This window comes from Apis mellifera, linkage group LG2 (genome assembly GCF_003254395.2).
Source record: "Apis mellifera strain DH4 linkage group LG2, Amel_HAv3.1, whole genome shotgun sequence".
Lineage (NCBI taxonomy): Eukaryota > Metazoa > Arthropoda > Insecta > Hymenoptera > Apidae > Apis > Apis mellifera.
In genome coordinates, this window is record NC_037639.1 from 7,838,336 (window position 1) to 7,851,573 (window position 13,238).

The window sequence follows — 13,238 nt, forward strand, 5'->3', positions numbered from 1 at the left end:
GGATGAAAACTGTGTCAAGTGGAAAATTTCAAAAGTTGCAACATAAAATTAAGAAATATCGCGTGATTGTAATTTTTCAAAATAAAAAAAAGAACCCATCTTTCTTTTTTTTTCTTTTAAAAAGGAATAATTTCAAGATTCATCGATAAATACCCTTTATTCAATCGGAGTAACATTTATACTTACTTAAAGCATGTCATTGAACTTATATATTCGTACAACTTTATCAACGGCAACAATAATAATCATAATAATGACGAGAGAACGTAACGACAATAATGGTAATAATGGCAATAATAGCAATAATATCGTCAGAATGATAACTCGTTGGGAGGAGAGGAACGGGCGCCATGTTGACTATGAAATATCTCCGTTCATCCCTTTGTGTGTATTTGATTCGTGGTTGAGCAAAAAAATAGATCTAATCACAGTGACGATGTTAATTATAATGATAATGACAATGACAAGAATAATGATAACGTCGAAGATTAATCGTAATCATCGGCCGACTATCGCTATACTTTTTTTTTTTTTTTTTTTCTTTAATTTATTATTACTCTCACTACACGGTGGTTTGGTTAAAGTATGTCCCTTTCCTCACGATATCTTTCATTCCGTCTGTCCACGAAACAGACGAATAATTGATTCCGCTGTATAATATCTCCTGTATTCGCCCACTTCCTATATATATATACACTGCCTCGTTCTACTGTAACAAAATTATTTCAGTCCGCAAAATATAATAAGCGTTGCACGCAAAATATCTTCGTCCCCTTTGATCGTCTCGCAACTTTTCTACATTTTCATTTGTTTTTTTCTTCTTCTTCTTCTTTTAACTAATACTCGAGTTATTAACACTGTGTTACTTGATAAAATGTTAAAGATAATTTTTTTCTCGTATACGTATCAATGCCAGAGTAATGAACCAGAAACGCTACTGATTCGACGATGTGTATTGTATTGTCAGAAATGTATGCTCTCCTTCGTCGAGTCCTCGATCGATTATTCAAGAGGCGGAAGATATTTTCGCGAAATACACGCGGGAACTCACCGATATTTACACGCTCGATTCCTCGCGCGCATCTCGTGATTCATCAAAAAACTTACAATGTAGGGGGACGTAGATGCAACAACAAAAAAATGATAACAATTTACACAGACACAACCTCATACGTACTAGGCACGCGTGTATCTGTTTATTATAACAAACCTCATCAACGAAAGAAACAACGACGTGGAAACGTCTGTCAAGCTATTGCACGAAAAAAAGAACGAGTATTCCTTCGTCCTCACTCTTGATCGATCGACGATTCACGAGCACGAGGATCAAGAATCATCCCCGTGTTTCAGCTCGTCGATCCTCGATGCTCTCCTTCAACGCTCGATTCGATACTTAATTCGATAAATACACCGTGTGTTTACGATTGACATTTTTGACAATTAATCCTGTAATCCACGACGATCACTGTGTACATTGTACCGTTATTGAATTTTGTGATATTTCCTCCGTGCAGGATTTCCTCTCTCATCTTTACGCACAATTAGCCAAGTGGATCGGTGATAACCACCACCGAAACGTCATATAATATTCGTAATATTCTCTGTCGATTCTATGTACACACTATGGACAACGTGTTTCGCCGTTTCGTAGACTCGTTGATAATATAAATGCGTCGGTATATTCGTCGCTATAGTATCCCTATATCAGACAGTAGTAAGAGTAGTGGTAGCAATAATAATAATTGGATTAGTCCTAGAAACGATCTTCGGTGGTTGTAACAGTGACGATAGTAATAATAATATCTAGCGGTAATAAGTACGCAATAGTAATTTATAATTAGCCGTCGGTTCTTTTCTTTTTTTTTTTCTTTTTTTTTTTTTCATTTTTCATTAAATAGCAGAAGCAGCGGTTCCACATTCTCGTATTTTTAAACGTTTAATGGCTTAACGGATTAGTAACAGTTATTTGGTAAGAGCGATACGATTCGATATACATCTAAGCTAATCATCAATTCATGTTCTCTTCTGTGTACTTCATTATCTTCGTCTTCTCTTTCTTTACATGCTTAAGAATGATAACCACATTAACGTTTCTTTTTTTTTTTTTTCATCGAATAATATGTATTTATATATATATTTATATATAAATGCATTCTCTTCCATCTATTTACAATCACGATTGTACTTGCGAGTATATCTTTGTGATTCTCGCGATTGATCTTACATCCTATGCTCTTACGCCCTACGCGTTGTATTATATACAAAAGATATCGCTATGAGCAACGTCAGTCCTCACGGTTCTACGGGATCGCACTGAATGATCATCAGAGGATATCCCTTAGACACCGTTTTTTTTTAAAACATTTACTAACAGTCTATACAATAGATCGTCGATGTCCAACATTCATTGCCGATTTACCGACAGTTGAAAGCACCGTTTTCCCTTGGTACACAAACAGATCACCCGATAATTGTTAAAAAGTTTATGCGAATTCTTCTTCTCTCTTGATACAGAGAGAGAAAGAGATCACCCTGACACGATATCTATCCGACAGAAGGTCTCTTCCTTTGCTCATTTACCGACACACGATTTGTGTTCACGTTTATCGCACGAACTGTCCATTCAGTATTGGCAACGCAACATCATTTCGTGTCATCATGGTAATCGTTCAGCACCGCCACAATGATAACGAAGTCACCGCATGAAACACGTCCCTGTCACGTTGTATCCGATCATGGAGCTTTAAGGATGGTCTCAGATGGGTGTCGGTAGGACCGTGAAATCCTGCAGCGCGGTCTTCACCGTCTCGTATATCGGCCTGTTCGCCTCGTCCGCGCAATAACCATCGGCGGTGCACAATGTCTGCAGCTTCGTCAGGTAACTGTCGAAGTTCTCGTGGCTCATCTTCTCTTGCGGTCCGCCTGGGGCGTTCGGTATTCGCACGTGCTCCAACAAAGTTATCATATTTTCGCGCAGCGATTGATAGTAATCGGTCAGATTGTTGTTTCGCTGAACAGTCGCCGCCGTTTCCTGCGGAGAAACGAACCTTTTTTTAAAAACATTCAGCTGTATTAAATGTGCATTTTGACACAAGTTAAATAAGAAAAAAGAAAGAAGAAGAAAATGTACACATGCGAATTAATAATTGTGAAAAAGTATCGATTCACGTATTAACATATTTCACACATTCACAAGAATCTACAATCTTGGATTAAAATTTTAACTTTATATCATATCATTTAATCCTAAAATGGATCAATATTCTAACAATCTCAGAGAATTTCTCTACAATCATTTCATTAAACGAAACTTTTAGGTCCAAATTGGATCACGTTCTGTATAATTGGCAACCGGAAATCTCTTTGCCATTTCTATCAGCGGATGGTATGTAATCGATTACCGACTGAGTACAAGCGTACTGACCTTTTCACCTTGCTTCAGCTGGTTCTCCATGGCGGTGATATCGGAGCGCAAGCGCAGCACCTGCGATTCGACCCGAGCATTCTCTCTCTGGAGCTCCGTGATCTCGGCCTCCAGTGTGTAGAGATCCTCGCTCTGGCCACTGGCGGTACCGCTACCACTCGTGTTACCCTGACCCGTACCCACCGCACCCCCGTGAGCCGGACCACTGGTGTCCACTCCTGAAGATAGGACATAGACGGTCCATTTTAACAAGCCTGTCTATATGTATTCTCTTCTCTTTTCTGTTTTTCTTTCATTTCTCTTTTATTATATCTTTGCTTTTCTCGATTTCCAACAGCTTTCCAACCTGTTCTCGAGACACAATTGGTCTATCATATATAATTTCTTTTATTCGATATCGATACGTTGTACAAGAATAATCTCGAGAAGACAGGTTTTGTTCGAAGAACGGAAAACCATCGGAAGACAAGAAGGCCAAATAAAAAAAAAAAAGTTCGATCAACCCAAGATCTTGGCCGAAGCTCGTCAACTCGAGCGCGAGTATTTGTACAAAAGCTTTTTTGTTACAGAAGAAAAGATGTAACTAGTTTACGTAGTTCTTGACAGGTGTGCGGGATTCAATATACAATAAAATGTGAGAAATAATGTGGCGAGAGCGTATATGTAAAGTAGCGCCAGGAAAGCTTCGGACAGCGATTTGGGTTGGCCTGTGTGGTTGAGTAAGATTGTTTTTTTTTTTTGTAATTTTCTTTTCTTTTTTCTTTTCTTTTTTTTTTTTCTTTCTTTTTTTGGAAAACAAGTGCATCGTCACATCGCAGGTTCGTTTTATCGCACAACAATGATCGCTTGCTAGGCGGTTATAGTCTAGAAAATATCCCAAGTCGCTGCATGAGGATTTTGTCTGAAATATGGGATCGGTTACGGTTTCTTCTGCGAGTGGTTCGTGCTGAAGTGATAGAAGACAAAAGAGTTTTCGATTAACTCGCAAACGCGACAACTTGGTTCTTTCGATGAAACGAGTGACGCGTTTAGCTCATTGACAGACGCACGAACCTGACAGGAGTGCCGCAGGAGAATAATGATCGAGGACGATGTTAGGGTGATTAGGGGGGTAGCGTGAGGTGCCATCATACCAGATAAGAAGAAAAAAATGGGAGACACCGAGTGTTGGCCTCTGTTTGCTCAATCGTCATCGTAATTTTTAATTATCATTACATGGAAAGTTAAGGAAGAAAATTTAATTCGAGTTGAAATTATTACAGTATTATTTATTTTTTTTCTTTCTAGTTCTCATCGTTGCTGCCAACACTCGGACGTCATCTCGTAAAAAGTAAAATTACTGGTGTGTGGATCTTGTATGTAACACCGAAAACACATAGAAAACAAATGGCGAGTACGTCAGTCCCTTACCTTCAAAAGTAAATGTTCTCCTCAAAGCTCAATGACAGGAAAGGAGCTGATCGTGATCCCAGAATAAATCAGAATATATTATTTTTCATTATAATGACATACGGTTGTTTTTTTTCTTTTCTTTTCTTTTCTTTTTTCTTTATCTTTACATTTTTCTTTCTCTTTTTCTATTTGTTTCTGTTTTTCTTGCACATAGTAATGTAGGAACGGGATGTTCGCGGGGGCGTAAATTCGTAATTGGAAGAAGCAAAAGTGACACAGTGGAAGTCGAGGTGCCCAGTTCAGGTGTTTCTCTCTTTTTCTTTCTTTTTTTTTTTTTTTCGTCGTTGGTCAAACAATTTCGTGCATCTCTGTCCTCTCGTGGAATAATAATAATAATAATAACAATAATAATAATAATATAATAAAAAGATCTCGAAAACACCTGGATACCAACGTCTCAAAGAAACAGGATAGCGAGAACGTAACGTAACATTCAAGTATAAACGACTGAAAAAAATAACTGAATATACGGACATAAGACAGAAAATAGGAAAGGAAGAAGGACGAGGTTACTCTTGTTGGTATGACAGCACATCATTGCGTGAAGAGTAGAGTATGGCATAGTACAGGATTCAAGTATAAGGTCTTATATGCACAAGTTTACAAATAAATGTTTTCAGAATTTTGTCACGGCTTCTTTTTTTCTTCTTCGTCTTTTCTTTTTTTTCTTTTTTTCTTTTTTTTCTTTTTTTTTTCTTTGCTATCAACTCGTCCAAATTGCAACAATCTACGAAATTATAAATTAATGCTATATTGCTATGTTTCTCAATTTCAGATCTCATTTTCGAAATACACGAAAGGCAGCAAGAAAAAAACAAAAATAAAATTATAATCTGGACGAGTGTACGGCGCGAGAAACGAGTAAAAAAATAAAAAAAAGAAAAAAAATTCTCAATGATCATGCCTACTCTACAATTTTCGCTTCTTTACCCCACTGTGGTAGGCAATCACATCACATCGTCGCGCAACATCAGGTCTCTAGCTCGACGTGAATGAGAATCACGAATTTTACAGCGAATCTTTCGATTCGTAATAACGGTATATCGATCATCATCGACTCGTTCACGACGAGCCAACCGATCTCTCTCTCTCTCTTTCGTTCTTCGATTAATAAATTCGATCCGCGTCGATTATAATCGAAGACATCAACGACATCTGAGGCGGGTTGATCCTCACCGGTGATTCCTTTGCTGTACATGCTCGACATGTCTTCGAACTTTGGCTTTTTCACCGCGTGGCCCGCGATCGGGCAACCGGACAGTGATCTGTGAGTGGAGAACGACCCGTTTATATGGCCGATCCCGTCACAACCAGGCGTTGGACAGTTCACACCCTCGAATTTCATCGCTGTCGCCGCGGCCACCGCTGCCTTGTGTTGTTCCACCGTGCCTCCGGATTCTAGTACTCGCATCTTGTTCCTGTTTGCAATTGGGCAGCCCGATGCGCTGCAACAAGTCGTTGTAATCGCAATTAAGGACAAGTTTGATAAAATTATGAAAGTTCTGTACAAAATAGACAAAGAAATGGGTTCTTTTTCAAACGTTGAAAGATTCTTTTTGTATGTTTTATAATTTGATCAGTCGTTGGCGATTAATTATTAAAAAAAAAAAAAAGAAAAAGGAAGGGAATTAAAATAACATGTATTTATCATTGATTAAATTTCGTGAAACTTTATAGCGAGAACAAAATTAAACTTTGACTTTGTTAATTAAAATTAATTAAATTAAATTTCTTCTTTTAACAAGCTATATTACAATGAGAATTTATCGCTAATTATTATTATTATTTTTTTCTTCTTCTTCTTCTTCTTCTTTATAGAATATTTCTAATATATTCTCAAACGCGAGAAAGCGGAAAATTTTTGCAAAGAAATTACGAAGAAGAATTTAAAACTCGATAACGCATAATTATTAATTATTATAACGTAATTCTCCGTTAAAAACGATGAGAAAATCTTACCTGCGATGCGACAAGAATTTACCAGTGGCATGGCCAGACCCGTCGCAACCGGGGATTGGACATCTAGTAGTCCAAAATGCCAACACCACCATTACCAACATCACATAATCCATCCGCACAGAGATAGGAGAGAGCATGAAACGAGCGGAAACCGCTGGTTATTAGTCAGCGTCTTCGTCTTTGCGTTGGGAAGCGGATGGGGGTTTAAGGGACACCGCGGCGAAAGGGATGGAACCGCCCCTTTTCGGTCTCCAGATCTTAGCACGTGCAATGCGGTTAGCAAGATTGCTGCGTGCAACGTGTGAAAGCGCAAATTGGGATCGCGATTATGTGTAACACAAGTTGCAGAATTTGCAAAGAGACTAGAATCCCTCTCAATTAATCCCATTCTATCTTTCTCTCTAATCTCGATCAAATCTACCGTAGAGTCGATTCAGCTGATTTCGGGATATTATTCCCGATTGTTTCCACCGATTTTCGAGGAAAAACGATTTACCAATCAAGAAAATTTGATATCATCAAATTTTTTGAGTCCGATCAAAGGATAAATTAAGTTAAAAATCGACGACTAACCTCAATGGTTCCGAGTCCTGTCCATCTCGAGGCTTGCTCTTCGGTTTGTTAGCACGCGGGCAACCCGACAAACTCCTGTGAGACGAGTAATTGCCGGTCACGTGTCCAGAACCATCGCATCCTGGCGTGGGACACTTGAGCTCTTGAGAATGCGCTTGGATCTGGGAACGATCGGCTCGTGGACAACCGGATAGGCTGGAAAGGAAACAAACGCATCTGCTGTTTTAAACACGTTCCAGATATACCATGACGATTTTGCGCTACTTTCGATTCGACAGATAATAATAATAATAATAATAAAATTCTTCTAACGTTTCGATAACGATATTCAGGATATTCGAGTTGAATGAGTAAGCAGCGCAGGAAATCCCCATGGTCAGGATCACGAACGCACACCTCAGGAACATCCAACGTTGGCTTCAGCAACACATCGCATGCAATTTACGCGACGTTGCCAAGAAGTCTCGGGTACTTACGCCAGGTGATACACATATTTAAACGATTCGAAGAGAAGATCTCGATGAGATAAAAACATCGATACACCGAGATCGTTGAATAATCATTTTCGTTCAAGGAAGCAAGAAAGGATTCGGCTCATCGAGATCGTCTGCTGACACGATCGGCTGCTTACACATTAAACAGTCATCATTTCTTAAAAACAGCCTCTATCGCGATTCACTTTTCTTTTCGACGACTTGCCTTGCGTCCAGTTCGAACGAAGACATTTCTAAAAGGCTCGTTTCGTCACGTTGACGCACGTCCCCATTTTCTCTCGAAAGAGAGATCTTTAATATGATCGAGTTCGATCTTCGAGATCCCGATCAAGCTTCTCCCTCGGGCCAACCGGGGTGAATAGTGGGCGCACAGTCGAAACGGGCAATCAACGATGTATAATTGTATATACATAAATATATATATATATATATATAAATATTTACACGATAGCATGCAAATGGCAACGCCGTGTTCCAGTTGGATCACTCATGAGGTGTCGCTCGCACGATCGATCGCGTTTCAGGTTCAATACAAGGTTGGCCTTACTCTAGGAACACTGAAAGGGAGAGCAGGGAGCACACTCACACCTGACCCCAGTGAAACTCGTCAATTGCCAATTGTATTTTTTTTTTTTTTTTTTGCGTTCGTAACACAGTGCAATGTCGGATTGCATATTTTTATCATAATCGTTTCCATTTATTTTATTCATGTTTATTATAGATATATGTCGTCTTCTTCTTATCTTTTTTTTCATTGATTACAGTTCTGCTCTGACATGGTCATTGGTAACAGTTCGCTACGAAGCTGCCCACTCGAGGCTGGCGAAGAAGCGGTTTACTTTAAGAAGAAAAAAAAAAAAAGGGCGGGTTCGGTGATCGTATTATAAATATACGTAATATATTTAGATGCGTATGAAAATGAATATATAATTACAATGGAAGCAGCGCAACTTTGTTCGAGCACGAGGCTCTGCTCTTCAACCGCGATAGTCTTAATGATTTTGCCATCCCTTTTCGTAGGGGTCGGGTCGAAACGGGGAGCAAATAGTACTTCATTCAACATGAAACTCATCTACACACTTTGGTTATAATATATCGTACGATAACGCAACTGCAGGTGAAGGGGGATTTTTACGTACGTGGTAAAATAGGTAATGCACAGAGAGAGAAAATATTTTAGGGGGCGAAGAAAACGAAAGAAAAGAAAGAAAGAAAGAAAGAAAAATAAATTAGATCGTGAAAAATGGATAATATAAAATGATATAAAATAATAGACAAAATATAAATGTAAATGATAGCTATTTATACCAATAGGGGATATTCACACGTATATAGTAACAACAATATCGAATAGGAAGTACAAGACCTGTTCAGCCAGGAAATCAGGGGTGAAGGTACGTTCTAGATAAAATGATATAGTGTCACAAAACACTTAAGAAGCCACTACGTCACGGACCACCAATATGCATCGATGCAAATAACCCATCCATGTTATTCTCATTTTCGTGAGAGATCGCACTGATCTGAAATGTGTTTTCTTATGAAAATGTCAATGTGTGTATGTGTATATATATGTATGTATGACTCTACTTTCTGTTCAATGGAATCAAGTATTTAAACAAGGATCGTGCTACTGTCAAGGAATCTTTGGACTTTTATATATATAAATATATAAAACAAGGATAATCATGAAGTAATCGTATATATATACTAGCTCCAAGATATATGTGTATTCGTGTGTACTCTATATGTATGGCGTATCTCCGTGTATGATGTTCAGCGTGCGTGCGTGCGTGCTGCATCGCTATATATATATCGATATTTATATATATATAAATTATACACAATCGTTATTTCCTAATCGAAATGTTAAATGTCAGTGTCAATGTTAATATTGCTGCCTTGCCTTCTGTGGGTAGCGTAGTTTCCCGAGACATGACCCATGCCATCACAGGACGACGTGGGGCACTGTATCAGCTCCTTGCCATCGCGACCACGAGGGGCGGGCCGAGGCGCGAAATTCAACGAGTGCCGCCTCATATTCATACTGCATCGAACAACATCAACAACAATAAGACACAAAGCAACGCGATTGCTCGTCTCTCTTACGCCTGCACCTCAACGTGTCCCTTCGATCGACAACCACGATCACCGTACGATGGATGCCCTTCGTTTCTTTCATTTCAACCCCCTTCGCGCGCAGCTGGATCTTCCCCCCTTTTCGTATCATTTGTGATTCAAACTTTAACCGATTCTAACCGACGTTTTTAATCTCGAAACCTCCTCAAACGGCATTACATCCGAACATCCAGGGTACGAGCGTGGCCGCAACGCAATCGTTGCGTCGCGTCGTTACAGAGCGGGATACCCGACCCGAAAACTTTTATTGCGCTCCCCCAACTTTTCCTTCTCGGCGAGGCGAGAGGGAGGTATACGGGCGTGATAGCGACATATGAGAGTGAGAGGAGAAAAAAAAAAATATCCCGGCAAAAGTTCGGCACCGGTCGGTGGAGAAAATAGGAGGAAAGAGGCGCGGCAAGCTAGGAGGAGCAGGAGGCGGAAGGAATATACGCGGATCAGAGCCACGAGAGAGCGTGCTTTGCTTCTGCCTTTTTTCTCTCGTCTCCTCGTAGTCTCGTAGATGAACGAACTACCGCCGGGCTATGAGAAGCCTCGAAAACCTCGATGGCCCTTGAGTAGCCGCGATATTGCCGGCCAACCGAGCCGACGGATGCGGACTTGAGTGCAATTCAACGGTACGCCCCTCCACAGGATGCTCTGCCTTCCGTGGAATTTTTCCACCCTCCCCCTCCGTCTAACCGCCAGATTCTCTGTCTTTATACGGACAATAAGTTGTTTCATCCGCTTATTTCTTCGTCTCGTGTTACGAGTACATCGAATGAACAGGGAATATATGAACGTTGATTTTATGAACGTTTATTTTTTTGAGGGGAGATAATCCCGATCCTCGAAGTATATCTTTGTAACGAATGTGTATTGAAATACTTCTTTATTATTATTGGTTAACAGACTTGTGAACAGGATGACGGAAATTCTATTAATAATGTGAAAAATTTAATCAATTAAAAAAGAACTTTAATTCAAAAGTTGATTACTAGATTGTCGATTGTGATCACGTGGTAAATGGTTTTTTAAACCAAATTAAAAATTTGATCAAGATATCCCTATGTAATTGTCAATTAACGTTCCCTCGAAATTCGATTAAAATTATTACGTCCAATCATTTCAACAATTTAACGATCAATTCTCCAACTCTCTAATCACCAACCAATCCACGATATATCAAGAATTGGTGCTCGACACCACCCCGAACGTCAACATTCTCCAAGAATCTCGGCAACGTTGTCGAACGGACGCGCGGAATTCCAGAGGGAGGGAAGGTGGGAGAGGAGGAGGATGGTAGATTAGAAAAGAGAGGAAACCAGTTTTGCCCGAGGTATCCGAGGTGCATTTCAAGGGTCTAACCTCGATGGGTCTCGCCCCATAATCCAGTGCGGTGGCAACTGATTATACCCCACCCACCCTTCCGACCTTATTCCACCCTTGAAGCAGCCCACCCCCTTCTCTCCATCACTCCCCCTCCCTCATCCCGCCTCCTCTCCTCCTTATGCGCCGAACCGCGCCTCCTCCTCCTCCCCCTCTCCGCCGAGCTTTACGTCAATTAGAATAAGGTTGGCACTTTCGGTACGAAGAGTAATTACTTTAATTAACAAAATGGAGGTAGGTAGGTAGGTAGGTAGGTAGGTAGGTAGGTATGCCTTCCTCCTCGCCGATTTTAACTCCCTTCGCCGCCTTTTCAACCGCGAATAGTGCGCGTACACACCAGAGATATTCGCGCGACCCTTTCCGCAAGGCAAGTACCATATCCGCGATTATTAGACGCGGGTGGACGTTTCGTCCGGCTCATTGAACAACCTTGTAGGATGAAGAATGGAACGTTCGTGAATCGCGTGGAATAGTGAATCTTATTCTATTTTTTGCTTTGGCTTGGTGGAACGATCAGGGATACGCATAGTGATGATATTTCGCTCTTGGTCCGTTTCAAATAAATTTGATTACTAAAGAATATAGTAAGAAATATTGAAACAGTTATCATTCGATTGATATTCGGGATATTCTTTCCTTGAAAAAAAAAAAAAAGAAAAGAAACCAAATTTTACGCGACAGAATAATTAAAAAAAAAAATAATGTTACGCGTATCAATTCCACGAAATTATAGAGAAAATATTATTATCGAGAAATAATTTTAGAAGTGAACGATCCCATTCTTTGAATTTCTTTGAAATATCGAATGAAGTTCCTGATGAACCGGAAACGTCACATTATATTTACGACTGCGGAATCATATTGGAAAGGAGAATAGATGATCGAGTTCCTTACCTATCGTCTTTACCCGTAGGTTTATCGAGAGGTCCGACTGTGTGTTGCGGGGGTGGCATGCTATAGCAGGGTGTCGGCGTGTAGCCAGCTGGGATTTGGTAACCGGAAGTCACGGGACCTCCGGGATAAGTTCCACCGCAATTGTAGCCTGCAGTGGGGTAAGGAGTGTACGTGTTCCCAGGATATTCCGGTTGAACGCCTGTCATTCCGTAGCCTGGGTGCGGGCTCATTGGTCCGTAACCTGTTTCGAGAACGAGAAATATTTACATTTAATTCAAACGAAATAAATATTCAATTATTGTTAATCGTAAATTCTTTTTTCCACAGAAATTTTACAATTCGAAAAAATTATCCCCTATTTCAATAATAACGAAAGTTTCGAATATTGGAACAGGAAATTGTACTTTAAACGAAGTTGATGTTTAAATTTTTTATTCACACATTTAAATTTTCCATCCCCGCTTGCCGGCCGTTGCCCGCGTGAGGGCCGGTCTGAAACTTTGAAATATTTGATCGAATCCGTGCTATACTTGTCAAACTTCCCGTTCAAATATGTTATATAACGCATGGATACGTGCATATGTATATTAAATCGGTTCGGCGGATATGTAGAACAAAGAAACACGAGTACGATAAAAACTGGAGCACCGGTGAGTACACACCTATATGCACCGTTTCGCGTAGCTACCGGTGTGCGGAGCGTGGTAGTTTCAATTTTATGAAAATCCACCGTAATCTCCTCGCGAGGCAACGAGATGCAATAACGAAGTAAATAAAGAAGCCTCTCCTCCATTCCACGCGGGACAAAAGTGGTATCCACGGAGTATCCACGGAGATAGAATGATAAAAAAAAGGAAGAGGGAAGGGGGAGGGAAGGCGGAGGAGGGGATGGAACAAGCGAAAAAAAAAAAAAAAAAAAAAAAAGAACAAGGAGC

General features: G+C 40.1%; 1 protein-coding gene across 9 annotated transcripts in view; it reads right to left on the minus strand.

The window, feature by feature from the left end:
* Positions 1–138: 138 nt before the first annotated feature.
* The window catches only part of LOC410882 (mucin-5AC), a 286,325-nt gene continuing 273,225 nt past the window's right edge, over positions 139–13,238 (minus strand). For 4 of the 9 annotated variants that reach the window (XM_026446429.1, XM_026446431.1, XM_026446432.1 and 1 more), the window contains 6 exons: positions 12,304–12,544; positions 7,409–7,603; positions 6,836–6,898; positions 6,053–6,321; positions 3,425–3,642; positions 139–3,031 (listed from right to left, as the gene is read on the minus strand). In XM_026446429.1, coding sequence (XP_026302214.1) covers positions 2,756–3,031; positions 3,425–3,642; positions 6,053–6,321; positions 6,836–6,898; positions 7,409–7,603; positions 12,304–12,544 — 1,262 coding nt within the window. In that variant the 3' untranslated portion in view covers positions 139–2,755. Of the gene's footprint in view, positions 3,032–3,424; positions 3,643–4,834; positions 4,881–6,052; positions 6,322–6,835; positions 6,899–7,408; positions 7,604–9,187; positions 9,950–12,303; positions 12,545–13,238 lie in introns of those variants that run through there. The other 5 variants (XM_026446430.1, XM_026446434.1, XM_016910911.2 and 2 more) reach the window with 5 other exon arrangements.